At 43.4% G+C, this 24,104-nt stretch overlaps 1 protein-coding gene across 1 annotated transcript in view; it reads right to left on the reverse strand.

The window, feature by feature from the left end:
* Positions 1-24,104, reverse strand: part of MPC1 (mitochondrial pyruvate carrier 1) — a 64,737-nt gene that overhangs the window by 35,336 nt on the left and 5,297 nt on the right. Inside the window, exons 3-4 of the mRNA XM_089689999.1 lie at positions 17,752-17,848; positions 2,962-3,094 (exon numbers count right to left, since the gene is read on the reverse strand). Coding sequence (XP_089546125.1) covers positions 2,962-3,094; positions 17,752-17,848 — 230 coding nt within the window. The remainder of the gene's footprint in view (positions 1-2,961; positions 3,095-17,751; positions 17,849-24,104) is intronic.

Raw genomic sequence — 24,104 nt, forward strand, 5'->3', positions numbered from 1 at the left:
TAAAGCATTTGCGATTTTAGCTGAGCAGCCTATCATTTTCTGCACTTCTTTTTTATATGTTTTCCCCTCTCCAATCAACTTTTTAATCAAGGTACGCTGTTCTTCTGAACAATGTCTGGAACGACCCATTTTCCTCAGAATTTCAGAGAGAAATGCACTGTAACCAGCATGTACAACATTTGCTGCCTTCCTTCCTTAAATAAGGGCAATAATTGCCACCTGTTTTTCAAAGAATGAATGACCTCACTAATAGAACTCCACACTGCTATTTTGAACATGCCCCTTTCAATTAGTGATTCAATTACACAGAACCAGCAGCATGCATGTCATGACTGTTGGGTCTGTTGGATTTCTATTACTCTACTACACCTGCTAGCAAATTATTTGCCATGTAGAAATATCATTTCTATCAAAAACAGTGATTGATCAGGTTAGTGATGTCTGACTGCTATTATTTTGAACACAACTGTATACCATACCTTGGCATAGTACTAAGCTCTTCTATCGCCTCCATGGTGGAAGCCAATTATAAACACTTCAATAGCAAAATGGAAACAGAATTTTGCCACCACTCTCAAGTTTAAAACTATCCTGGGCTGGTAAGCTGGCCCTCCTTTAAAAATGTTAATCCTGCCTCAAATCCTATACTTATTTTGAATTTTTCCCACCCCTCTCAATTCTTCCTATCTAGCATCCTTAACCTCATTTTCAAAGCCTATGTCTGGCAAAAGAAAAAGCCATATTTTCATACTCCCAGTTAGATATGCATAGGAAAGCAAGGGGGATCAGTATAGTCGGTAAATTAATACGCTGCAGTACATCTAGATCAGCTGAAACACTGGGTCCATACTCCCAATAAGCCGCTATGAATCGATATTGGAACAGCCTTAAAGAAAACAAATGACTTGCGTCTCCTTTTGTTGACAGAAAAGTAGAAGCAGTTAGACCTAGATGCACTCCCTATTATTACTAAAATCTCTCTCCTGGTGTGGAGGTCCCTGAACCATCCCTCTTTTCACGATTCTCTGAATAGCGACATTCAATTCCCTCTTGATAGAACTACTCATTCCACACTTGTCATTTACAAAGTGGTGCCACTATGGTATTCAGTAGATTGAAGATCTCTGCTCAGGCAAAAGGCTTGGCAGTAGAAGAAATTTGGGGCAAAAAAACCCCCAAAAAACCAAAACAAATTCCAGACACTGAACAATTTACACTGCTCCAATTACAATACTTTCTATTCTCATCCCCACTTCCCACAGCCCACAGGTATATCAATTCTATACCCTATATCCAAAATCCAAGGGGCATCCCCCTCTTTTATAATCTGCTACAAAGTATAGGGTCTTCACCAAAACTAACCCAATACTGAAATGGGAAAGGGATCTCCATCAATCTTTTACTCATCCCCAATGGCTAAAAGCTTTTCAGTATACATATACCATATTGCACTGTGTCAACCACTGGGAGCTTGCCCAAAAAATAACCCAACGGTATCTTATTCTTCATCGTTTAACACAGTTTTCATCCACGAATTCCTTCTGCTGGTACGGTTGTGGTCACATGAGGAATTCATATTTTTTGTATCTTCTTTCCTGTTGATATGTATTTGGCTATATATACTGCTCCAGGTGTGTAAAAGCAATTGATTTCCGATTCCTTGTCAGGTTTCCTTCTGTCTCCCCTCCCCCCCCCCCCCCCCATCTATTTCTTCTTTAATTTTTCTCCATTTTGTCTCTCTCTTACAATATGACTTCCCTGCATGGCAGCGGTGTCCTTTAATCCACATAACGTATTGTTATTGCTTGCTAATTAAAACAAACATTAAGTAAAAATATCACCATTCCCCTAGCACCCCTCTAGATATGGTGACAGCAGGTGACCACTCTTTCATCCCTCTACGAAACTATTCTATTAAAAAAGTCACAAAGTCTTTGCGACACTAGCCCCAAATTCTCCTCGCCTTTTTGGTTCTATCCAGAACTTGACAGACTCTGCACTCTCATTCTCTTTGTAGCACCAATTAACCCACTTTACCTTTAAACACAATGTTCTTACCACTTTACCATTAAAGTGTTACTAAACCCACAAAAGTAAAATCAGTCTATATATGCAGTAAAGGATGCTTGTTATTCTCACTGTGGAACCTAAGGAGTTAATCCTCTGCATTGTGTAAAAAGGCTGTTTGATCCTGTTTTCTCTACCCCTCCTCTTGTTCAAATGTCCACCTGATAATGTGACTGAACCCGTAGTCACATGCACCTGCTCAGTTTGGTGTGTATTGCTAGAGAGATTTTTGTTTTTTTTTTTACTTGGGATAGTGCATGTGATCAGCACAGGGCCAATCAGCACTGTCCAGACATAGGGTCAGGGGTTTTGCATCCTCCTAGAGCAGAAAGAAAACTCCTCCTACAAGCTTTAACCAGTGATCTGCTGAAGTCACAAGACTTCTCTAACTGCTGATGAGAAAAGGTATTTAGCAGGGATTTTCAAGGTTTTGATGACATCTGGGTAAATAGTAGGGATCATATAAAACAAAAGTGTCATTGTACTAAAATATATATATATATATATATATATATATATATATATATATATATATATATATATATATATATATATATATATCTATATCTCTTTATTGTACCCCAGCCTTGCTAATGTTTTCAATTCCATCATGTATCTTGTCGATAAGAGTGCCACTGACACGGATGCCAGAGAGCAGGCTTTAGACGAGCGCATTAGACAGTGCTGAATAGCACCTTAAGGCCTCATACACACTGGGCATTTAGCCCCAGTGCATGCCCAGAACACAAGCAGGCTGAGTTCCAAACACTCGTCACAAACTGCCCCAAATGTTAGTAGCGCTCGGTGCACCACCTAGCCAAGCAGCTGTCAGCCTCTCAGTCTTTTTCAGGATCAATACAGGGAACTTTTGAACATAATGAAAGATAAACTTACTTGTATTTGATCAGTCGTGCTCCTTGAATGAGTTGAGCTCCTTCATTGGTAAAGTGACACGCAAACAGAAGCCAGTTTCTGGGCTGAACCTTATAAGCAAATCTCATGAACAGCAATGAATAGCAGGTAAGAGCTGAAAGGCAAGCAATATGCATGTCATTACCAAATGAATCATATGAATATAGCCCACAAAATACTGTAAATCTTTCACCTTCTCTATTTTAATACTGAATCCATTTTATTGTATGTTCAGCTATCTAGAAAATGTATTTAAATAATGTCATCTCCGAGCCAGCATTTCAGCCCAGATGCTATCAAATATAGCTCAACTTTTGTGTGCGTGTGTGGTGGGGGGGGGAAAGAAAGGCAAGTAATGTATTCTCTGTGAGATGTAATAAATACCTCCAAGATGATGTTTCAAGACAACATCAAACACCAAGTCAAGAACACAGACATCTCAGGAGTGCTTTTGTTAAAATCATTTATAAGGTTTAGCAAAAACAAGGGAGAATTGAACAGAGGGGAGAATCAGAACACATCAAGTAATACAGTAATTATGTTACTGGAATGTAACCTTTGTCAAAAAAACTGAGGATTTTTAACAAACTTCACACCCATATGTCTTTATATTTCAATAATTTTCATTGATTTTCAGGGGTAAACAGGAAAACAACAGGGGAAAACAGGGAGAGAAATAGGGTTCAATCATATAATATTACAGTAAACAGTAAACATATAAGGTTAATCATTTTGTTGTAGATCAGTCCACTGAACGATGGGGTGTTGATCTCTTTCAGCAATATCAGAGGTATTCATAGTATTAGATGTAATTTAGTGAAGAGTATGGGGGATTAGGGGAGGTGGGATATTGGCGGAGAAGTGAGGGAGGGTAGGACTGGGGAGGGAGGAACATAACTGGGGAGTTGAGATACCAGTCTTGGTGTGGGGTGTGAATTCATTTCTTGGAATGTCATCAGGGTTATATATAGCATTTTGGGTGGTTTAACCATCTGGTCCACTGGGTATTGAATTTGTGGTAGGAGGAGGTATTGATTGCGGAAAGTTTTTCCATTTGGCATTGAGTATTGAGGTCTGTAATTATTGAGGAGATTGAGGGGGTATTATTTGTGTTCCATAATCTAGTAATATTAATTTTGGCGGCAAAGAGTATGTGGGTAATAATTGTTCGGGAAAGTGGAAGGAGTTTCTCGGTTCCAATGTGTAGGAGTGCTAATGAGGGGTTCGGGACTACCGGAGTTTCGTTTACTTCAGAAATTAATTGGAATGTAGTATTCCAGAAGGAGCGAAGCGATTTGCATGACCATAAAATGTGAAATGTTGAGCCTGTCTCCCCACAGAGTCTCCAGCATGTAGATGATTGTTTCAGGTAGTAGATGGAAAGTTTAACCGGGGTCAGGTACCATTGGTGGAGTATTTTTAGATATAACTCCCAGCTACATCGGGTAGCCTTATAGGTAATGTTGAAGGTATTTTCCCAACATTGTAAAGATATTTGGGCTGAAAGGATTTTTTCCCAATTGGTTAGGGAGGTTTTTTGCAAAGTAAATTGTGAGTTTATGATGTGTGTATAGAAGGAGGATATACCTTTACCTGGGTATTGGGGTTTGGTGAAGAAGATGTAGGCTGTATTAGGCATTGTAGTATTGTGGGGTAATTTAGTTGTTAGAAGATAATGAGCGATTCTGAGGTATGTAAAGTATTCAGTAGTAGGAATATTGTATTTGAATTGAAGCGTTTGGAATAGGCATAAGGATTGATTGGTGTAGAGGTCTCTTATGTTGGTTATTCCTTGTTTTGTCCATTGAGATAGGTCTAGTGAAGGAATGAGGTGTAGTACATTGGTTGGGGTAGGTACATGTTTGGTGTCTTTGAATTTGGTGGATAGAAGGTCTCTCCAAGCTTGTAGGGAGGCTACAATGCAGGGATGGTTTAGTTGGGGTGGTATGCCTTTGGACGGTGGGGTCAAGAGTATATTTTGGGGTTTAATAGGTTGAAAGGGGAGGGTTTCCATTGTGGACCAAATTTTTTCTTTCGAGGGGTTCCACCAAAAGTATAATTGGTCTAAAAGGGTAGCTGTGTAATAAGATTTGAGGTGTGGGAGTCCTGCTCCCCCTTTAGTTGTAGGTCTAATGAGAAGATTGGTGGTACATCTTGGTTTTTTCGAGTTCCATATGAATTTCGTGAGGATTGGTTGTAGTTTGGAAAAGTATGTATTAGGAACTGGTAAGGAAAGTGTGCGGAATGTATACAAAATTTTGGGTAAAATATACATTTTCAAGGTTGCCACACGGCCTAGTTTGGAGAGCTCTGAGGTGCGTAGAGTGTTTAGTTCTCGTGGTATAGTTTCAAGCAAAATTTTGTGGTTTGCTGTGTATAGATGGTCCGTCGTTGGTGCAAGTCTGATTCCTAGATAAGGAATGCTGTTTGTTTCCCATGAAAATGGGAATTGTTTGGTAATTGGGTTTGGAGTTGAGTAGAGATGTGAAGGTTAAGTATGGAAGATTTGGGTTCATTAAGTTTGTAGTATGAAACTGTTGAGTAAGTTAGTAGGTGTGAGCGGATCGTTTGGAGGGATTTTTTAGGGTTGGTCACCATTAGTATTATATCGTCTGCAAATAAGCTGATTTTGTGTTCTATGTTTGGGTGCATTATTCCTCTAAATGTTTTGTCTTCTCTGAGTTTGGAAGCTAGGGGTTCAATAAGGAGTGTAAATATTATTGGGGAAAGTGGACAGCCTTGTCTTGTGCCATTTGTTATGTCGAAGGGGTCGGATAGTGTGCCATCTGTCAGCACTCTAGCAGACGGATGAGAATATAATGCCAAGATGGCCTTCATCATCCAACCTGTGATGCCAAATGTATGAAGTGTCAGTTGCATGAATTGCCAGTGTATACGGTCAAACACTTTTTCTGCATCTAAAGATAGGAGCAAGGAGGGTGTCTTGGTGTGTTCTAAATTGTGCAGTAGGGAGATAATTCTTCTGGTAGCATCGGGTGCTTGTTTACCTGGGATGAAACCTACTTGGTCCGGGTGTATTAGATTGGGTAGGTAGAGGAGAATCCTTTGGGATATAATTTTTGCATCTAGTTTTAGGTCGGTATTGAGTAGCGAAATTGGTCTATAGTTCTGGACTAGTTTGGGATCTTTGTTAGGTTTTGGTATGGTTGTTATGATAGATTGCAACATGTCTTTGGGGAATGAGCCTGTGGTGGCCGCGTAATTGAAAAGCTTGGTCAAGTGTGGTGATAGGTGTTTATAGTATTTGTTAGTGTAGCCATCATTTCCTGGTGACTTATTAATTGGTAGTGTTTTGATGGACTTTTCTATTTCTTTGGGTGATATTGGGCTGGAGATGGTGTCCAGTTGCTCTGAGGATAGCTGAGGAAGATTGGTTGTTTGGAGAAATTTTTGTATGGAGTCTGACGTTGGTTGAATGCTATTCGGGTCGTTTTTCAGGTTGTAAAGATTTTGGTAGTATACTGCAAAAGCGTTTGCTATATCCTGGGGGTTCGTGTTTAGGGTATTCGTAGATGGGTGCTTAATTGAGGCTATTTTGGATTTCAGACGTTTTTGTTTTACCGATTTGGCTAGCAACGAGCTGGCTTTGTTACCCAGTGAGTAGAATTTCGCTCATTTTCTGGAGGTTTAGATCGTATTTGTGGAGTAAAAGGGATCTTAATTTATTTCGATCTGCTGTCAAAGACGCAGACGTTACCAGGTCTTGGGATGTTTTGTTTTTTTCTTCGTTTATTTTGATTGATGTTAGAAAATTATCTATTTGTTGGGTTCTGTTTTTATTAATGCGGGCGTTTAGTTGTATAAGAATACCTCTCATGTATGCTTTATATGTTGACCATAAAGTGGTTATGGATATATCGGGGGTATCGTTAAAATTCAAAGAATGTTTTGTGGGCATTATCTGTTGCTTGTAGTCTTGGTTTTTCAACAGGAACGAGTTCAATCGCCATAATTGGGGTATAGGTGAGTGTTTGCTGTCAAGTGAGATTGTGATCGGAGCATGGTCTGACCATGTAATGGTGCCAATCTTGGATGAGGTGATGTGTTGCAGCATCCATTTATCAGTGATGAAAAAGTCAATCCTGGAGTAGGATGGGTGAGATGGGGAAAAGTAGGTATAGTCCTTTTCTGTACTGTGTTGACATCTCTAGATATCGTGGAGATCGTTGGAATTAAGACATTGGTTGAAGGTCCGTCTTGAAGATCTTTTGTTGTCGGATGAGGAGTCCAGAAGAGGATTACCGATGATGTTAAAGTTCCCGCCAACGAGTAGTCTGCCTTTTCTGTGTCGATTTATGGTGGAGATAAGTTTGTTGAAGAATTGAATTTGATTGGTGTTAGGGCCATAAACGTTCACCAATGTGTATGTAGTATCGTTGATATTGCAGATCAGTACATGATAGCGACCTTGTGGGTCTGCTATTTCCGAAATAGTTATAAACTTCAGGGAGTCTCTTATAGCTGTAATTACGCCGTTCTTTTTTTCCGGATTCGTCGCCATATATAATGTGGAGAACTGAGGGATGTGGAATTTTGTGATTTTAGAAGAGACGAAGCGGGTCTCCTGTAGGAATACAATGTCAGGTTGAATGGTGCCGACTTCTCTCGAAAGGAGGGACCTTTTGAAGGGGGAGTTGAGGCCTCGGACATTTAGCGAAGATATAGTTATTTTATTGATTGTGGATGGTTTGAATGTCGTAGCTTTGGTAGTTCAAATGTTCTAAAGAGGAATGGACTTCTCTGTGGTGGAGGTAATGGACCAATAAGTGTGAGGTTCTGTGAGGCTGAGACTGATACTTTTGTGGATTGAGTGTTCAACTGTGCGGAGAGAGTTGTGGTGGGGGATAATGTTAGCGGACGATGAATGGTAGCTTGGAATATGAACAGGGGTAAGAACAGGGGTAAAAAAGACTTGCCAACAACGCAAGTGACATGTGTAGCAGTATCTGCTACTGAGTATAGTGGAGGCGTGTGAAAGCATGACTCTTCCAAGAGCTCATGCTTGAGATGAGCTTGTGCAATCAGTTTGTTCGATCGATCAGGGCCGATTGCCAGCTTGTGTGTTAAAGAGAAAAAAAGTTTGGTGCCCAGGGAATTGAGCATGGAGATAAAAATGTGTCTGAGTGGGGGCTATGCCCGTTCTGTTTCCATCTGCTGCATCCGGTTGGATGTTGTGGGTGTGGGTCTGTTGGGATAATGCTCCATGATTTCAATAAATCAATGCCTGCTTCTAGGGAACTGATTGTAAAAAGTCTGCCATGGTGTTTGACTTTGAGTTTCGTAGGGAAGCCCCATTGATATGCGATGTTATGGTTCCGTAATGCTTTGGTTATGCTGATGAGCTTCTTACGGTTGTTTAGTGTGGCTTTAGACAGGTCTGCGAACAATTTGATGTTCGCTTGGGCTGAAGGGATGGAGGACGGATTCCTGGCTGCAATCATTTTTTCCTTCACGTGGTAAAAATGTATGCGTGCCAATATGTCCCTGGGAAATGTCGCAGGTAAAAATGTCGGTTTGGGGATTCGATGTGCTCGATCTATAGCCAATTCTATGTCAGTGAGGGTGGGAATGAGATTTTTCATATAATTTTGTACGAAAGGGACAATGGCGTCTGTGGCTATGGATTCTGGTATCCCATGGAATTTGATGTTGTTCCGCCTGGAGCGATCATCTAGATCTGCCAGTTTGAGCTTGATTTGTTCGATGTCCGTTGAATGGTCTGTATGTGCGTCTATAAGATCGTTATGTGTGGTGCACATTTCTCCTAATTTGTTCTCAATATGGCGGATGCGTTTTTCCTGGTTTTGAACTGTATTGGAAATTTGGGATAGTGAAGCCGTCAGGTCGATTTGTAGCGTTTGTCGCAGGGAAAGGAGCATGTTCTTCATAGAAATCTCCGTGATACGTTGGTCAGAAGCAGGATAGGATTCAATTAGAGATGGAGCAGCGTCAGAAAGTATAGAAGCAGAGAGAGAAGGCAGCTGTCTGTCAGGGGGAGATCCCATATCCAGCCTGGGTCTGGATTTTGCTGGGCTGCTAGTTGTAGGAGACGGGGGGGGGGGGGGGAGAGGACTCACCGGGGTCTCCTGGATAGAGGGATCCTTTCAGCCTGGTGGTCTGTAGTCTCCCCTTACTGCTGTTGCTGGGCAGATGAGCCATTCTGCAGGGGGCAGGCGCCATCTTGTCTGCAGGGAGTGAGCGCCGGGTAGAAGCTTGTCATCTTGGCGGGGTAACCCGGTGCTTTCCTCCTGCGGGTCATAGCTGTTCAGGATGGCGAGGGGTTAATGGCTCTTTTGAGCCGTTCGGATTTCCCTGGGGCCGTAGTGAGCCGGTGTCAGGCTGGCGGGCGGACGGAGCTCTGATCAGTGAGCGTCCATCCACGGAGCCGGCCGCGCATGCGCCTCCCATATGTCTTTACAAGGCCATTAATAAGCAAAAGTTTGTACTTAAGCAATATGAAGACTTGTATATTGGGAAGGCTAAACAACCTTTTAAACAGATGCCCAACATGAACATTGCACGTCAACAGTCTTCCTAAACCTTAAAAAGGGAAGTATGGGTTTTTTTTCCCCCCAAAATATACTTACCCAAGTGGATGCAGCATCGGTCCATTGCCAGCTCTAAGTGTGAGTTCTCATAGCCGCTATGAGCAAAGAGCAATCACCGCTGTCTGCTCTCTACCCCCTCACGCTCACTGGAGCGCTGGGCAGATCGTAAAGACGCTGAGACAGGTGCTGCTCCAACTCTGGGATGGATCCAGACTTTAAAGTTGTGATCTTTCCCCAGCCTGGACTGGCTGAGTGATGTCAGCTGACAAAGGGCTTCAACCTGCTGTCAGCTGAAAATGGGTCACAGGAGTGCAGGACGAACTGCACTCCTGTTACCCACAGCAGCTTTGGCTGTACTTCTTTAAGGACAGTAAGAACAGTCTTTCATTTTAGACAAAGGACAGCATGTTCACAAAAAGGGCATGAAAGAAGAACAACCCTAAAACAGGACTGGGTCTTCAACAACTTTGGCTACCAGCATATAATGCAGTTATAACATTACCAGTGATCTGACAATTCATACCTTCAGCAATGTAATGAGAATGATAAAAATGTGCCAGATAATAGCATCATTGGATTGGATTATAAAATCAGAGCTGGGTGGTTATCCAAACTTTTACACCTTCCATCTTATTCATGAGCAATGCAACATCAGCCTTGACACATTCCATGATGACTAATGTATTTTCCCACAACTTAATTAACTGCAGAAGCAGCAAAAACAAAATAGTTTCAAACATCTTCATAGGACACGTGCAATTAATTGTGACTAACTACTTCTAGCTGCTGATCCAATAGATTTTCCCTTAATCCAAATGGTCATTGAAGCCTAGTGTTACACACGCGCACACACACTTTAGCCAGTCATGCTTCGGTCAACTTAAAAACAGTGGTTTGCACGGTTTTGCTAAAAGACCTAGTTAGTTTTTTTTTCTTAATAAAGGTTTACTGAGTAAGCAAACAAAGGATTTACTCTCAGTTCATTAGAATTTTAAACTTTTTTTTTTAGTATGCAACCAGGAGCTAAACCAGGAGAAAATTCTTGAGTGCCAGTTGAGTGGAGTGGATTGTGATCAAGGTTGACCATTTGAGGACAAAGTTAGCATCCTGGGTGGTAGAGAGATATTTAGCTCCTCAGATTTTGATAGTTAATTTGAAAATTAGATAAGGAGCCCTATCTATGGAATTCAGACATAAGATTTGTGAGAGAAACCATTGGAATAGTAATTAATAGTAGGAGTTCATCCATACAAGCCCCAACTTTATAAGTTGATGGCATAAAAATTGCTGGTCCAATTATATCTGGCTCTGCCTAGACTCTATGTAGGAAGGGTTATATAGTTATGCTGCAAAAAGACAAGTCCATCTGGTTCAACCAACAGAAAAATAGATAAATCCAACATATACAGAATCCTATATCCAAAGTTGATACAGAGGGAGGCAAAAAAAACCTATACACCATTGTCCAAAGTGTTCCAGAAGGGGAAAAATACATTCCGATTCCCAGAAGGCAACAGAATAATTCCTGGATCAACACCTATAATGGTTAACCTCCAGCTGGTTATGACTAAATCCGGTTAGGCTGAAACGCATCAACTTGTTGTATTGGACATGTACACTTTGAGCTTATTAACCACTTGCCTGCCGGGCACTTTTGCCCCCTTCCTGCTCAAGCCAATTTTCAGCTTTCAGCTGACAATTGTGCAGTCATGCACCCAAACTAATTTTTTATCTTTTTTTTTTTTGACATATAGAGCTTTCTTTTGGCGGTATGTAATCACTACTGGGGTTTTTCTTTTTTGTTAAAAAAAAACAAAAAAAAAAAACAAAAAAGACCAAGAAGTTTGACAAAAAAAAAAAAAAAAAGAAGTTTTTCTTAATTTCGGTTATAAAGTTTTGTAAAAGTGATTTCTCCTTCAATGATATGAGGTAATAAGGCTGCACTGATGGACACTCATAGGCTGCATTGGTGGGCATCAGTGTAGATGTTCCCCCCGAGAAATGCAGCTAACCGGCTCTCCTCATGCGCTGTCAGCGTGAGGAAAGGACTGCCGATAACCGGCATTTTCTATTTACACTATGATTAGCTGTGATTGGACACAACTGGTGACATGGTAAAAGGCGGCTCTGATTGGCCGTTTACTTAGACACGTGCTCAGCGGTGTCCAAAGGGGCGCGCTGGCAGTGTGTTTCTGGGAGGACATCCATGGACGCCTTCCCAGAACTAGCTGACTGCGCTGTAGCCATCTTTTGGCTATATCGCAGTTGGGAATTGGTTAATAAATTGGAAATTTTATGAGCAATGAACGGAGGTGCAGATCATCTGTTTAGAAGTTAACATCCAGTTAGATTTTGTTCATTTAGGAGAGTATCCAGCTCCTTTTTAAAACAACTACTGAGCTGGCCAGAGCCAGTTTGAGGGAGCAAATTCCACATTTTCACGGCATTTACAGTGAAATAGACTTTCCATATGTGGAGCTTAAAACTCTTTTCCTCCAGACCTGAAGAGTGCCTCTTTGTCCTCTAATGACCTGAAAGTGAACAACTCTACACCAAGTTCACTATATGGACCAAATGCCCCCCTTAAACTCGCCTTCTTAACGGCCTGTTCTTAAGAGAATAAATTCAGTTCTGCTGATCTTCCCCTATAGCTCAGCTCTTCCATGCCCCTTAACACTGTGGTTGCCCTTTTCTGCATTTTCCAGTACCCCAAAATCTTTGGGGGTGAACTGGTGTCCAAAACTGAACTGCATATTCTAGATGGAGGTCTTACTAATGATTTGTACAAGGGCAAAATTCTACATATGAAGAGAAAGTATTTTGCTTGCTTTACAAACTGCAGCTTGGCATTGGATGTGTAGCGCTACCCCCTTGAGAGCTTCTGGTTTTGGGTCCCCCTATTTTCCTGCACAGTCAGGCAACACACATTTTCTGACTTTCATTCAGAGTCAGTAATCAGTTCATGGGCTTTTTTTTTTTTTCTATTTAGGGGTAAACAACTTGGACAGGGTCTGGGGTATATGGGATGCCAAACCTGACTTGAAATCAATAATCCAAAGTCAAACTCACTAAATTCTGTACAAAAATGAAGGATCCTGGAATTTCTACTCCCTCTGAAATGGCATCAGTCTCTTGATAGCTCAGTCCCCTCCAAGCGAATCTCTTCAGACCCCAGGTACAAACTGCCCATCCACCTGGCTCTGTCTTTGAAGTGTTTCCCAGAGAAAGATACTAGAACAGACTTGTAGCCCAGTCCCAGGAAGAACTGGTTGGGTATAGCACCTAGCAGCCCTCTCTCTTGTAGGCCCCTGGGGTGTAGAGCTGTTCACATGGTCTTTGTGTCCTGTAGCTTTGGATAAACTGCTTTCAGGCTTTGCGCTGGGCTGATTTCCTTGCAGGATAACAGGCTGTCCTCCCTCAGTGGACTGAAGGTCAGTGGAGCTTCCTCTGTCAACTTCCTTCTCCCATCATTCCAACCTCCAGCCTGGAGGCAGAAACCCCCTTCTCCAGGGTCCCCTCCCGGGCTACACAGCAACACACCTCAGCACTCCATCTTCCACCCGACTTCCCTACTGGCCAGGCTCTCTCATTTATTGGCTTGCCTGCCACACTGCCAGGCCTCCTGCCTGGGATTGGTCAGACTCGCATGAATATGCCGATCAGCACCTTCTGGCCTCCACCCACTAACTTTTTAAAACATCTCCAAGCTTCTAGAACCAGGGGGAGGTACCAGAGGCCTGAACTGTAGAGCCCTACAGTCTGACCTCACACTGACTCACGCCCAGGCTTCTAACAAGCCTTTACACTACCAACTATATACACCAGAGGGCGCTACACATGCTATTAAGTCTATGGTCTACCACAGGGGTGGGCAAACGGCGGCTCTCCAGCTGTTGCAGGACTACAAGTTCCATCATGCCTCTGCAAGTCATATCTGTAACTGTCAGTTTTGTAATGTTGCAATGCCTCATGGGAAATGTAGTTCCACAATAGCTGGAGAGCTGCAGTTTGCCCACCCCTGGTCTACCAGAACACTCAAGTCCTTCTCGACCACAGGTATGCAGGTTTCTGGATCATATCAATTTTGAGCAATACTATCCCCACTATGGACACCATTTTCCTTTGTATACGCAGAGCTGAAAGAGGTTTTTACAATTTAGAGTTGGTGACTGGATACAAAGAAAACAACCTACATGTTCAGACTTCTTGGGAGTTTGTCTCTTTTGCAGGTAACCTGCAGCTTGTTAATTTTTGCAGCCTTGATTTACTATTTTCATATTCTATTATAGTCTTTGTAACTTCAAACAATGATAGTATAACTTCATTTTTATAATGTTTAAATGCCCTTCTTGCAGTCTAGCATAATGAAAATAAGAGGGGAGAACGGGCATCCTTGATATGTGCCATTGGAAACAGTGAGAAGTGATGAAAAGGTTCCACTGACCTGAGCAATGGGGTGCGAATAAAAGGAATATCAACTTGCCTGTGAATTCTGTATCTAAGTAAAGGGCACAGACTGGACCATTCAAAGACCCTAGGCTATAGGCTGCTATATTCAAGTGAATGGACACTGGAAAAGCTTTGGGACACACCCATCCCCTGGGTGTACCTGTATAAGCCCACCCCACTCTATGAGACCTAAGTTTTATGGTTTTCTTTTTAAAGCAATACAGAGTATCACAGGAGAAGAGATGAGGGTGGCCTGTGTTCTGTACTTCAAGATATGGAATTTACAGGCAAGTAAAAATTCAATTTATCTTAATCTTACACTACAGGAAAATCTGGATACTCACAGATCTAGGGACATACTCAAGCAATGAATCAGAAAGCTGGGCAACAACAAGGCAAACAGGACCTTGTCAATGGGCTCATCAAAAAATCCAAGGGTCAAGAACCCAACTCAGAGAAAGAGCTTTGTGACTGAAATCTGCATCCACAGAGGCATGGACATTCACCTGGAACTCATACAAAGCAAAGCAAATGAAGAAGCAACAGGCACAAAAGCAGAGGAACAGACACCGGATGTTGGAATGCCCAGGCAAATCCACACTTATCTGAAGCTGTCAGCATGTACTTAATGTACTGAATGTACAGTTGCAAGAAAAAGTATGTGAACCCCTTGGGATTAAGTGGAGTTTTGCATGAATTGGGCATAAAATGTGCTCTGAACGTCATCTAAGTCACAACAATAGAAGAACACAGTCTGCTGAACATAATACTACACAAACATTAGATGTTGCCATGGTTTAATTGCACATAACATGTACACATTCACAATGCAGGGAGGAAAAAAGTATGTGAACCTTTGGACTTAATAACTGGTTGACCCTCCTTTGGCAGCATTAACCTCAACCAAACGTTTCCTGTAGTTGCAGATCAGACCTGCACAACGATCTGGAGTAATTTTGGACCACTCCTCTTCACAAAACTGTTTCAGTGTAGCAATATTCTTGGAATGTCTAGTGTGAATCGCTCTCTTAAGGTCATGCCACAGCATTTCAATCAGGTTGAGGTCAGGACTCTGACTGGGCCACTCCAGAAGGCGTAATCTGTGCTGTTGCAGCCATTGTTTTGTTGAATTACTTGTATGCTTTGGGTCATTGTTCTGTTGCATCACCCATCCTCTGCGGAGCTTCAGTTGGCAGACAGATGGTCGTAGGTTTTCCTGCAAAAATGTCTTCATAAACTCTGGAATTCATTTTCCCCATCAATTACAACAATCCGTCCAGGCCCTGAGGCAGCAAAGCAACCCCAAACCATGATGCTCCCTCCGCCATGATTTACAGTGGGGATGAGGTATTGATGTTGGTGTGCTGTGCCTTTTTTTCTCCACACATAGTGTGTGTTCTTCCCAAACAACTCAATCTTGGTTTCATCTGTCCACAGTATATTTTGCCAGTAGTGCTGTGGAACATCCAGGTGCTCTTTTGCAAACTTCAAATGTGCTGCAATATTCTTTTTGGACAGCAATAGCTTCCTCTGTGGTGTCCTCTCATGTACGTCATTCTTGTTTAATGTTTTCCTTATTGTAGATGTGTCAACAAAAATGTTAGCATGTGCCAGAGATTTCTGTAGGTCTTTAGCTGACACTCTGGGATTCTTCTTTACCTCATGCAGCATTCTGCGCTGTGCTCTTGCAGTCATTTTTACAGGACAACCACGCCTAGGGAGAGTAGCAACAGTGCTAAACTTTCTCCATTTGTAGACAGTCTGTCTTACCGTGGACACATAAACATCAAGGCTTTTGGAGATACTTTTGTAACCCTTTCCAGCTTCATGCAAGTCAACAATTCTTGATCGTAGGTCTTCTGAGAGCTCTTTTCTGCGAGGCATGGTTCACATCAGACAGTGCTTCTTGAAACCAGTAAACCCAAAACAGGTGTGTGTTTAAGGGCAGGACAGCTGTCAGCAACACATCCAATATCATCACACTGATTGGAGTCAAGGTTGGCTCACTCCTGGCTCCAATTAGCTCTGGGAGAAGTCATTAAGCTAGGGCCTCGCATACTTTTTCCTCTTTGCACTGTGAATGTGTACATGTTATGTGCAATTAAACCATGGCAACATCTAATGTTTGTGTAGTATTATGTTCAGCACACTGTGTTCTTCTATTGTTGTGACTTAGATGACGTTCAGAGCACATTTTATGCCCAATTCATGCAGAACTCCACTTAATCCCAAGGGGTTCACATACTTTTTCTTGCAACTGTGTGTGTGTGTATATATATATATATATATATATATATATATATATATATATATTTTTTTTTTTTTTTATTGATTTGGGGGTCCCCCCCAAAATCCATGGCAGACCTTTATCCGAGCATGCAGCCCGGCAGGTCAGAAAGGGGGGCCCCATGCCCTGAATAAGGCACCTTGTTCCCATGTTGATGGGGACAAAGGCCTCTTCCCCACAGCCCTGGCTAATGGTTGTGAGCGTCTGCAGGCAGCGGGCTTATCGGAATCTGGAAACCCCCTTTAACGAGGGGTTCCCCAGATCCCGCTCCCCCCATGTGAATGAGTATGGAGTACATGGTTCTGCTACTCAATCACAAAAAAACAGAGTGTATTGTGAAAAGAAAAAAAAAAAAAAAAAAAAAAAACTCTCACTCCCATTCCTCAGTATACAATAGATTGTAAGAGAAGGCATATTGAAGTATGTCAGAAATAGTAGAGATTGCTTGCGGGCACTAGTTCTGAAGACAAAAAGTCCCTACAGGAGTTGCATCTCTAGAGCTTAGACCATGTTTGGCGAGTTGCCAAAAAAATGTTTTACTACAAAACAACAGCCAGTTGCCCAGGCTAATAAGCTCCCCTGCTGTAAGTTCAGCTAGTGGTAGAAGTCCATTAGCATTGTACGCGTGTCATATTGGAGAGGGCAGCCTATTTGTCGGAGCAAAAAAACTAGGGGAGGAAAGCCTCACTGGAAATCCTGGGTCCCAGTATCTGTGTCAAGGGGCCTGGTGATGAGGAAATTCCTCATCTCCGCACCAACACGTCCTAGGGCTTCAAAAAAGATGTGGGTTAAATATGGGAGTGACTTCTTAGTGGACGATGTTGGCTGTACACTCATGGAAGGAAGATCAGAGGTAGGTCAAACATGTGTTGTTCTATGGAGAACCATGGTTTGATTTTAGAATGGAAAAACCAATTGATTGTAGCCATAGAATACAATTCCATATGTGGCAACCCTGTCCCTCCTTTCAATTTACACTTTACCAATACTTCATAGTGTATTCAGGATGGCGAATTTTGCCAAAGATATTGCCATAATGCTGTACTTAATGACCATAAAAAAAAAATTTTGGTAAGAAAATGGGGAGGTTTTGGTAAAGAAAGAAAGCAAGGCAGTACATCCATTTATAGATTATATGTGGAATTCAACTTTGCAAAAGCCTATTTTTCCAAGGAACACAATACTATGCATCCTAGCCAATAGCCAAAGTGCAATTCACAATTTTAACCCCTTATGTAACCAATAGCAGCAGAGACTCTTAGAGATGCCACCACATTGTTTTTCCTCCCAATTTTAAGAGGAGTGGAGCAGGGTTCAATCTGCAGCCTAGTATGCTACTTTACAATAAAGCACTTCTATCATCTATAAAATGTGTAATAAGCAATACAGCAGCACCTGAAGTTAAAGTGATGGAATTCATGGAATTATTTTCTTCTTCTATGAACCAATCTAATATATAAATCTTACCGAATGTCATACGGCCACTAATGATTTCTGGCGACTTCTTCATATCATTGATAGCTGCAATTGGGAGTCCCCAGTTAGCCACAGGTCCCCAGAAGTGCTGTAAGGAGTTATAAAATCTATCAGTACTATATTACTTTTACAGCTACAGCCAATTTTAATAGTGATACAGCTACAGTCGCAACTGTTAGGGCCCATTCACACCAGGTGCAGTGGGACTGTGTTGGGTGGCTTTTGCAGTGCATCCCCACTGCAAGACAAGTTAAAATGCCTGGTCTACTCAGTGCCTGGTTCATTCAATGCAAAAAAATAAAAAATAAATAAAAAGTACTGCTTACGGGACTTTCAGCACTGAGCACTGCAAGACAATCCACCATCTCTCACCGTGTGGTGGGCAATTGAACTTAATGAAATCTGTTTGACATTTCAATAAAAATAGCTTTAAAAAAACAAAAAAAAAGTGAACAGCAAAAAATCCCAGCACATTGGCACTGGAGTGATCTTTTCTGGACCACACATCAGCAGCTGAATTGTAACACAGTGGTGTGGTGTGACTTAGCCCTTGCTGTAGCAGAAAAATTTTGCTTTTCTAAAACACATGAAGACATTTTGCACAGACCAGCTTTAAAACATCTGCACAAGCCTTTTGCAAATATATTGATCTTTCAATATGACAAAAGTTATACACCATGCAGATAAGTAATTTGTCTGAAATAAACTTAACATAAAACTAGACTTTCTAGGTAGCAAAGGTAACATTTTGAGAGGCAACACATACGGGGATTTTCTACAGAATTCCATAAAAGGGCAATCTATATACACACTGGAAAGGCTTGGGAAAAAAAAAAAAAAAAAAAAAAAAGGACCCTTTTCTGCTTCCTCTAGCCAAGAGCTCCTGAATGCACAATCAGAATGGTTGATGTACTGCATATAGTGTAAAAAACCAAGTACCAAACCAGTAGTAAAAGTAAAAAATATTGGTCACGAACAAAAAAAAAAAAAAAAAGGAAGATCAGGATACCCGAGTGTGAAAGTTTTTGAATAAACTACTTGTCCAGGGAGTAAATTGGTGCCCCAATCTACTTGTCCCGATAAAAGAACATAATAAAACAATACTGTATTTAAATCAGAGTTCATATTTAAATTGGAGGTGATATTAAGAATGTCTGGGATTTTTAAAAACAAAAGGGGATTTATGGCGACTAAAACATTTAATATTGTTAACATTTTTTTTTTTGTAAAATATAAAAGATGATGTTGCACCAAGTAAATAGATATCCAACCTTAAAATTTGTGCACGCTTGTGAAATGGCACCAAACTTCAGTTCCCTATATTTTCTATAGGTCTACACTTTTAAAGCTCCTTATAGGTCATCAGTTTAGCGTGGAGGTCTGGTGCTAGACTTATTACTCTCATTCTGCCATGCGCTGCGATATGTGACATATGTATCACAATTGACAATTTCATGCGTAGGCGCCCCAGCGTGTGCTTTTACGTTTGTACATGCATATATGTGGGGGTCCACAAATTTTTTTTGGGTGGGGGGAGGGGGGGGATAGTATCTGCTTAAGTATAACTTTCATGTTTTACAATAAAAAAAAAAAAAAAAAAATCAAGTTACACTTACGGTAACGCCATTTCCAGTAGTCTTTCAGGACAGCACCTTGAGAGACCTTGGCTCCTCCCCACTTGAGGAAACACCTCCACCCTAAACAAAAAGCCTATCACTCCCCTCCAACCTCAGTTCTTGGAAACATACCTCCGGTCACCTGGAGAGACATAATATGAGACAACAGGACAACTAGAAGACATATCATATACAGTTCTGCAACAAAGGGTGGGTAACCGGTGCTGTCCTGAAAGACTACTGGAAAAGGCGTTACCGTAAGTGTAACTTTATTTTTCCCCCTTTGTCTTTCAGGACAGCACCTTGAGAGGATAAGTGAGTACTTACCCCTCGGGCAGGCTGACTGCTTGCAGGACCTTATGTCCAAAGGCCTGCTCCTGCACCGAGACCAGGTCAAGTCTGTAATGCCTTACAAACGTCCTGTAACTGGACCAAGTTGCTGCCCTACAAATCTGTTCAGGGGAGGCTCCTGCCAGTTCAGCTTGAGTTGCCGCCATGGCCCGTGTGGAATGAGCCCTAATTTCCTCCAGGACCTCTAGACCTTCGGTTTGGTATGTCTGTTCAATTGCTAGCTTTAACCATCTAATTACTGTGTGCCTGGAGGCTTTTTTTCCCCTTTTCTCGCCCCCACAAAAGAAATAAAAAAAATGACTCTGTGCTTCGAAATTCTTTAGTCCTCTCTAGGTAAAGTAGAACACACCTTCTTACGTCTAACAAATGAAATTTCTCCCGACTTTCCCCTACCGGGTTAGGAAAAAAAAAAAAACTATATCCTGTTCCCTCTGAAATTTTTGGGCCACCTTCGGAACAAAGGATGGGTCCGTTCTGAACACCACCCTATCCGGAAAAATTTGCAAGTAAGGTGTCCTGACTGACAGGGCTTCCAGTTCACACACCCTCCTTGCTGTGGTGACCGCCACCAAAAAAACTGTTTTAAGCGTGAGTTCCCTTAGCAAGCAGGACCCCAGGGGCTCAAACGGAGGCTCCATCAATACCTTGAGTACTTTTGTCAAATCCCACATTGGGAATGGCCTACTCCCGGGAGATCTCTGTCTTGTCAGAGCTCTAAAGAACCTGATTACCAATCCCTCCTTAGCTAAAGGGGTTTCCAGAAACACACTAAGGGCCAAAATTTGGCTCTTGAGTGTGCTGATCGCAAGCCCTTTATCGACCCCTGCCTGCAGGAATTCCAGTACTGACACTAGGCTATGGGTATCCACTGAGGCCCTGTAGCACCATTCTCTAAATAGACTCCAAACCTTCCTGTAAATGGCTTGGGTTTCTGTTTTCTTGCTAGCCAGGAGCGTAGCCACCAGCCTAGCTGAGAGCCCTTTGCTAACAGGAGTTGCTGCTCAGAAACCAAGCCGTCAGTTTCAGTCTCTCCACCCTGGGACATAGGACCGGGCCCTGTGACAGTACATCCTTCCGCGGATGTAACACCCAGGGTGGCCGCGTGGCTAGAGCCCTCAATGTTGCGAACCATGCCCTCCGGGGCCAATACGGAACAATCAGGATGAGAGAAGTTCTCTCCGCCCTAAACTTCCTTAACACCACTGACAGTAAGGAGACCGGAGGGAAGGCGTAGCACAGAGGAAAATCCCACCTCTGTCCCAACGCATCCACTGCCCGCACCCCGTCCCACCGGTTTAAGGAAAAGAATCTCGGGACCTTTTTGTTCCGCCCTGACGCGAAGAGGTCTATGTCTGGGGATCCTCACTTCTTTCAATGGCCTTTTACACCTCTCCATTTAGGGCCCATTCCGACTCTCTCAGTTGTCTTCTGCTCAGGAAATCGGCTACCCGATTCAATTCCCCTTTTAGGTGGATGGCTGATAAGGAGGCAAGATTTCTTTCTTGCCCAAGACAGAAGCACTGCAATGAATTTGGGTATCTAAGGACCGCACCTGCCTGTCCCAGACTCTCAGAATGAGAAGTTGAATGGGACGAAGATGCAGCCCTGCCCACTGTACTGCCGGGATGGATGAAGTTAACAGTCCTAACACCGACATAGCCTGCCTCACGGTTACGTCGCGGCTTCCCAGAAACAGCCTGATCCCCCCGTCTAACTTGGCAAGCTTTTCTGTGGTTAGCATGGTCTTCTGCCCTGTGGAATCCAGAATGTACCCTAAATAGGTCATTCTTTGGGAAGGAACTAGGCAAGATTTGTCCAAGTTCAGCAGCCATCCCAGACTCTCCAAGCGTCTCCTCACCACTGCCACGTCCCGCACAAGTTGAACTGCCAAACCCGCAAATAGAAGCAGGTTGTCCAGATAGGCCACTACTGCAATTCCCTTCAGCCGAATAGGAACTAATGCTTTGGACAGAACCTTGGTGAAAATTCTTGGTGAGGAGGAGAGTCCAAATGGCAAGGCCCGGAACTGCAGATGGTGTGTCCCTGCTGTGCTCTGAACTGCCAACCTGAGGAATCACTGGAATGCCTCTGCGATAGGCACGTGCAGATAGGCATCCTTTAAGTCGATGGAGGCCAGAAATGCCCCTGGTGGAAGGAGGGCTCTGATCGTAAAGATCGAGTCCATCCGGAATCTTTTGTAACGTATGGACTCGTTTAGGGGTCTCAGATTTAAAATTAATCTGTAGGCCCCCGATGGTTTCTGAACCACAAACACTTGGGAATAGAAACCCTTTCCCACTTCTGCTTCGGGAACTCTTACCACCACTTTCTGTGCCTCCAAATCCCGATGCGAGGCTAGCAAGGCTGTGGCCCTCTGAGGACATCTGGGCAGACTCCTTAATAATCTTTTCAGCGGTGGTCTCGAGAATTCCAGTTGGTAACCCTTTCTTATGATGGCAAATATAAAAAGGGCTGGAGACCTCCGCTTCCCACTGTGGAAGGAAGGCTGCCAATCTTCCTCCCACCGAGGGAACCGAGTCACCGTGGTTTCTGGGGCTGTTCAGGACGGAATATCGTCCCTCCCTCTCTGCCCCCAAGTCCTCCTCTGTCCTTAAGCCCTAGGGCTCTGTCTCTTTGGGGGATGAAATCTCCTATCCCCTAGATCCTGTAACTTTCGCTTCAGGAGGAAGTACTTTTTCCTATCCGCCGTACGGTCTAACACTGACTCTACTCCCGGCCCAAACAGGAGATCTCCTAAAAAGGGGATGCCACATAATTTTATTTTAGACATGATGTCCCCCCTGACATGTCTTGAGCCACAGGGCCCTACGGACTGAGTTGGTTAGAGCCGCTGACCTAGCCCCCAATCTTACCGACTCTGCGGATGAGTCCACGATGTACCCCACTCCCTGCAACAACGTCTCAAATAATTCAAGGATTTTGTCTTTAGGGGAAATGGCCATTATGTGAGCTTGTAACTGTGTCAGCAAGTACTCCATGTTTCTGGCTACTACAGTAGTGGCCATGGCTGGTTTTAAATTTGGCAGGGTTGAATCCCACGCCTTTTTAAGGAGGAATTCAGCTCTCCTATCCAACAGGTCTGGCAAAACACCCATATCCTCAAAGGCCAGATCCATTTTCCTAGCAGTCCGGGAAAAGGCTGCGTCCAATTTAGGATTCTTGTTCCATAAGGCTAATGGGTCCTCACTAAACGGAAATCTCCGTTTAAGTGATTTGGAAAAGAAGGGCTTCCTCTCTGGATCCTGCCATTCCTTCCTTATGGTGTCAACTAAAACCTCGTGTACGGGGAATACGCTACGCTTCTGTTCCTCCATATCCTGGTACATTTGATCATGTAAAGATAGAGGTTTTACATCTTCCTTGATGTCCAACATAGATTGCCCCTAATAAGTCATCCACTTCTTCCAGGGATAATTTGTACCTGGAGGGACCACTGGGATCTTCCGAGGGGCCCTCCCCTGCTGAGTCCTCCTTGGACTGGGAATCCAGAGAGGTTTCCTCTTCCCCTGCCTCAGGGAGTTCCCTGCTCCGACTAGTTGACGGGGCTACTAGTTGGGGGGGGTACAGCTTGGGGAATGGCTAAACTCTCCAGTATGCCTGTCTCCCAGGCTCTGTCCCGCGATGCACCGCCATTGCCGTCGGCCCCGGTGTATAGGGTCGCGGCCGGAAGCAGAAGCCGTGACCCCGGAAGGAGCCCGACATCCGGCCCGGCGTGCTCCTCTGTCAGCCAGCATGGGAAGGAGCGGGACTCCTCCCCGATCCTCTCCAGATCCCACCGAGGCCGCCCCGGCTCCCGCAACTAACCGGAGGGGGGCCGGGGGCGGCCGGCAGGTTAGTGTCCTACCCTGTTACCCAGGGTTCACTACTTCTGCCCCTGCAGCACTCCTAGGGAGGATCGCAGCCGGCTATCCGGCCTTCACTCCCCACTGCACTGAGTCCTCCTAGGACCCACTCTAAGGCTCCGGTCCTGCTGTCCTCTGACAGCACCTGAGAGGCTTCCTCAAGATGTCTCCCCACTGGAGGAAACACCAGAACTGAGGTCGGAGGGGAGTGATAGGCTTTTTGTTTAGGGTGGAGGTGTTTCCTCAAGTGGGGAGGAGACAAGGCCTCTCAAGGTGCTGTCCTGAAAGACGAAGGGGGAAAAAAGAACACTTTTGTTTTTTTCTTTTATCACATAGGGGACAATGTTCTCTTTATTGAGGCATCCAGGGTCTAAAAAACCCTGCATGTCTCCACTGTGCTCCACTGAATGAAATGCACTGCACTACCAGGAATCTCTCAACAGGGACCTGGAAGTGACATCATAATGTCAAGTCCGGGTGAGGACAAGAAGGGGAGGGGAGGGGAGCGGACGTG

The sequence above is a fragment of the Staurois parvus genome, unplaced genomic scaffold (genome assembly GCF_062004578.1).
Source record: "Staurois parvus isolate SC_StPar_1 unplaced genomic scaffold, SC_StPar_1.0 ptg000509l, whole genome shotgun sequence".
Lineage (NCBI taxonomy): Eukaryota > Metazoa > Chordata > Amphibia > Anura > Ranidae > Staurois > Staurois parvus.